The sequence below is a fragment of the Glycine max genome, chromosome 13, assembly GCF_000004515.6.
Source record: "Glycine max cultivar Williams 82 chromosome 13, Glycine_max_v4.0, whole genome shotgun sequence".
NCBI lineage: Eukaryota > Viridiplantae > Streptophyta > Magnoliopsida > Fabales > Fabaceae > Glycine > Glycine max.
In genome coordinates this window covers 26,195,907-26,200,978 of record NC_038249.2, presented here as the reverse complement: position 1 = coordinate 26,200,978, position 5,072 = coordinate 26,195,907, and the positions used below count along the sequence as shown (strand labels likewise).

At 26.1% G+C, this 5,072-nt stretch overlaps 1 protein-coding gene across 1 annotated transcript; it reads left to right on the top strand.

Moving 5' to 3' along the window:
- The first annotated feature begins 1,668 nt into the window (after positions 1–1,668).
- Positions 1,669–4,715, top strand: CEN1 (protein SELF-PRUNING-like). The gene is made up of 4 exons (NM_001252749.1): positions 1,669–1,866; positions 2,014–2,075; positions 2,562–2,602; positions 4,495–4,715. Exons 1-4 carry the CDS (start codon positions 1,669–1,671, stop codon positions 4,713–4,715), a joined length of 522 nt encoding a protein of 173 aa, NP_001239678.1.
- Positions 4,716–5,072: the final 357 nt, after the last annotated feature.

Sequence of the window (5,072 nt, the reverse complement as noted above, 5' to 3'; positions counted from 1 at the left end):
TCTCAGAAGTTTCTGGTTGAGCTCGTGTCTTAATAATAATAATAAATCACTTTCACATGTCTTAAAAGATTAAAAAATAGTCTTTGCCGGGATTGTTTTTGCTAAATGATTATTTTGTTCATTAAATGTGTAAATTGATAAATTTTTTGTTTTTGAAAGAATATAAATTTTATTGTAGTCTATGCATGTGTAAAAAAATATAACAATTATGTCTTCTACATATTTAATGATAAATTGATATCTATATTTTATAATTTAATGTCAAATCAATTCTTGTATTGTATTAATTGTTTGTCGACCGACCTAAGACTTCAAGTCTCATCATATTCACACACTCGTGGCTAGAGGATTGTATATAATATTGGTTGTCCGTTGATCGACCTAAGACTTCAAGTCTCATTGTACTTGTGTATTTAAGGCTGGAGGACTATGTACTCTATCTGTTGTATGTTGTCCGGTCCAAGACTATGTACTTAAGGCTGGAGGACTATGTACTCTCATCGTGCTTATGCAGTTGAGACGGAAGGATTGTGTATCGTAACAAGTGTTTTTCGTTTGACTCAAGACTTTATTAAACCCCATCATTCTTAAACACTTGAGACTCGATATATAATTGTGTACTATATTGGTCATTCATGGACTGATTGACAATCAAATGACAATTAGTATCCCATTCTAACGTATCGTTATAAACAATTAAAAATCTTAAAGAGAAAATGCTAGTAATATTAGATTTAACACTTACTTTACTATTAGCTAAAATTTATTGTAAATCACTCATTTTGATGGATCCCTTTCTCATATAATGACATCGGACCTGAATTAAAAGTATGATTCATCAAAATTGATGATTTCCAATCAATTTTAGACAATAGTAAAAATAGGATATAAAAAAGAGTGTTAGATATAATGTTTCTAGCATTTCTCACATCTTAAAACATGGTTTAATTTTTTGGAGAAAAAAATTATATTGAAACTTAAAAATAAATATAAAGAATTATTTGATATTTTGATAACTTTATACAAAGGAAAACCTTGAATCATTCTTCTTAATTTTCTTAATTTTCCTAATTTTCTACTTTCATATACACAACATTATAAGTGGACACTAAAGGACTAAACTACCACTAATTAATGCCCTATACGGCTATACCCACCGATGGACATTAATCGTGACACATTCCGTGAAAGAAGAATAAAATGAAAAAGAATGAACCTCAATTTTTGTGTGTAAATTATCAATTTAATCATTTATATTTACTGTAATTAACTTTTATTTTAGTCCTCTTTTTGTTCCAAATAACAAGTTTTAGAGAATTTAGTTGTCAATTAAGGCTTAGTTAACAACATCAATATATGGCAAGTAAATGCATGCACTTTCATTAAGCAAAGTAACAAAATTAACATAAAGAAAAATATTGCAACTAATTAAAAGTTTAAGTTGAAAAAACAAAATTGATAAGAAAAATAAAAGATAAAACAACAAAACTGACTTAACAACGAAAGGTGTATTGTTACTAAAAGAAAAAGAAAAAGAAACCTATCTTAATATATAGTTTCCTTTATTAAGAGGCTATAAATATGGAGTTCGTGCTCCCATTTCCCTTCACAAGTAATGAATCATTAAGTTATATTCTCTTTCCTCTTGTTTTCCTTGTTGCTCTTACAATGGCAAAGATGTGGACAGATCCTCTATTTATTGGGAGAGTTATAGGAGATGTTCTTGACTCTTTCACCCCAACCATAAAAATGACCGTAACTTACAAGAAGCAAGTCTACAATGGGCACGAGTTCTTCCCTTCCACAATTACCACAAGGCCGAAGGTTGAGATTGGTGGAGGAGATATGAGGTCATTCTATACACTGGTATACTTATATTTTTTTTTCTTTTTTTAATAATATAAAAAAAAATCTTGAGCTGTTTTTGTTTTTTTTATGTTCCCTGTAATAATACAAAGTACTTCTTACAAAACTTCAATCATTTGAAATAAATGCCTCCTTTTCTCTTTGCAGATTATGACTGACCCGGATGTCCCTGGTCCTAGTGATCCTTACCTGAGAGAGCATTTGCACTGGTACTTTTAATATAGCTTGAAATTAGCCAATTATTTTGCTTCATAGTTCATAGGCTAAATAAAATTAATGAGGTTAAGTTGTAATGTTGTCATTACTTGAAAACCAAACTAATTCTGAACTGAGAAAGGGAAAAACTCTTGATCAGTGAACTTACTCCAATTCTGGATTTGAAATTGACCTTAATTGACAGAGATATAATTTTTTTTTTAAAATAATGATAAAAAATTCATATTTTAGAATGACATTTTGCATATTAAAAGCTAGAAAATTTATTTTGAAGTACAAACATAATTATGTTTTAAATTTTTTGATAAGTTTCACATTGAAAATTAATCAATTCTATGCACCAAATTGTTTTTGAAGAAGGGAATTCTAAGTCCTAACCAAAGACCTAATTTTACTGTACATATACTGTGCAAAGCAATTATCAGGTCTCATCCTATATAGGCTATATATTGAATTGTTTCAAATTGTGCCCTTTTCAGGATGGTGACAGACATTCCAGGCACAACAAATGCCTCATTTGGTAACTTCTATTTATTTAAAGATGTACTAAAATATATATATGGAAAAACGACCAAAAAAGAGAGTATTTTTTTTTTCAAATTCACAAATGGGATAAAATTTTAATGAGTATCCGAAAGAAATAAATCATAAGATAACTTATTATTTCTAAATTAAAAGTCATAAATTGTTTTATGATTTTTTTTCATTGAAGTAGTAAAAAATTATAGGATTTTATTTTTTTTGAACAAGACTTTAAAGTTATAAGAGTTTTTTTTTTTTCACACGACTTTAAAATTTTATTGGATTTTTTTTTCCATTGAAGTCGTAAATTACTTTATGATTTCAATTTTTTTTTGTACGTAAGGCATTTTTGTTTAAATCATAAATAATTTTTTATTTTAATTATTTAATAAATTAATATATATTTTATTCTTTTAGTTTTATTTAATATTCCATATATTTTAATAATTTTATTTAATATTTTCATATTTTTTTATATTATTTTATTTAATATATTTTCTATATTTTTTATTAATGTTAAGAATTATTTTTTTTTTATAAATTAAAAAATAATACAAAATATTTAAATTTGAGCAAAACTTGTGTGAATATTACTCAGATATAAATAATTTCTAACGTATATTTGTAAACCGTAGATTAATAGCTGTAAAGCCGATTGAATGGATAATTTTTTTTTTTTGACAAACGGTTGAATGAATAATTTAAGCTGTTCGGAGTCTGAATGTTGATTAAAAAAAATTGAATTTGTCAAACAATTTACTAATGAAAAAAAACGGTTACAAGTTGTGCGAAAAAAAATAAAAAAAATCTTATTACTACAAAGTCGTGTTTTAAAAAAAAATTAAAGTTATAATTTTTTTTACTGTGTTAAAAGTTATAAGTTATCCTTAAGGACTTATCCCTCTAAAGGTATTAATTTAAATTTTATTCCCATTTGATAAATTTGAAAAAAAATACCCCTCTTGATCGTTTGCTGAAATTTTTACACAAACATACAATAAAAAAATTAATATATACACAAACATATGCTTTTACTATTCACAATCTAAATTCAGGAGAATTCGAATTTGCACATTGATCTTTAAATTTTTTTTATAAAATCAAGTTGAGAATTTGAGTCCCCCAACTTGAACTCTTAACTTTTTTTTTGAATTTTTTTTAAAAGATAATAAAATAGTAAAATAAAAGAAATTAATTCAAAATAATAAAATTAAAGAACATAAATAAGAACAAATTAATTCTAAGTAGTATTCACAACATGTTTAAGTATTTTAAATTTGTAATTTATTTAAGTACTTAAATGGTAATTAAAAATTATATGATAATTTATTCTGATTATTTTCATGTCAAGGAATTTAACGAAACAAAAATTGAAGCTTAAGAAAATCCAAAACATCTTTATAATTGTAGTAGGAAAATAAAAAAAAAATTGATTTTAACCATTTAAATAAAAGTTCAGTTGCGTTAATTTTACAAGTTATTTAAGTAACATTGTGACAATAAAATAACTGTATGATATCTTAAATAAATATAAATATTAATTTACATTAAATTATAAATTTTTTATATTCTCTAATTTTATTATTTTGAATTAATTTTCTTTATTTATATTATTTTAATATCTTTTAAAAAAACATTAAAAAAACACAGTTGAGAATTCGGATTGAAAGAACCCCAATATACAATTTGATTTTGCAAATTTTGTTAAGAATCACAGTGTAACTTTGGATCTCCAAAGTTGAATTTACACTATGAATAATAAAAGTATATGTTTGTGTAAATAATAAGAAGATATATACGCTTGCATATATATTAATTTCTTTTTTATGTTTTAATTAATTAATTAATTAATTAAACTTTTTGCACCACTCTTTTGGGGTATGTATATAGGGAATGTGTTGGTGAGCTATGAGATGCCAAAGCCTAACATAGGGATACACAGGTATGTGTTTGTCCTGTTTAAGCAAAAACGTAGGCAGTGTGTAACTCGTCCACCTTCTTCAAGGGATCACTTCAGCACTCGCAAATTCTCAGCTGAGAATGACCTTGGCCTCCCTGTCGCTTCTGTCTACTTCAATGCACAGAGAGAAACTGCTGCAAGAAGACGCTAGCTAGCTATATATATATATATATATATATATATATATATATATATAGTTATAGTTATAGTTACTAGTGCAATATATGCAAGCATTTAAATGCACTAAATAAAATATATGTTCACGTGGGGGACCTATATATGTGAGGATTTCTAGTGTAAATCTTCATGTGGCTTGCACCAATGTTGTCCCTTTTTTTTTCGGTCTTGTAACTTTTGGTGCGTTTGGTGAAAAATCGTACGGTGGTATGTATGTTTTGTTAGGTAGAGTTATGTCATGTGTCATAAGGGTGAATTATTCCAAGAGTTGTGGAAATTAAACATTCCTATAACTATATGGAGTTAATTATAATTAACCCTTCATAAATAA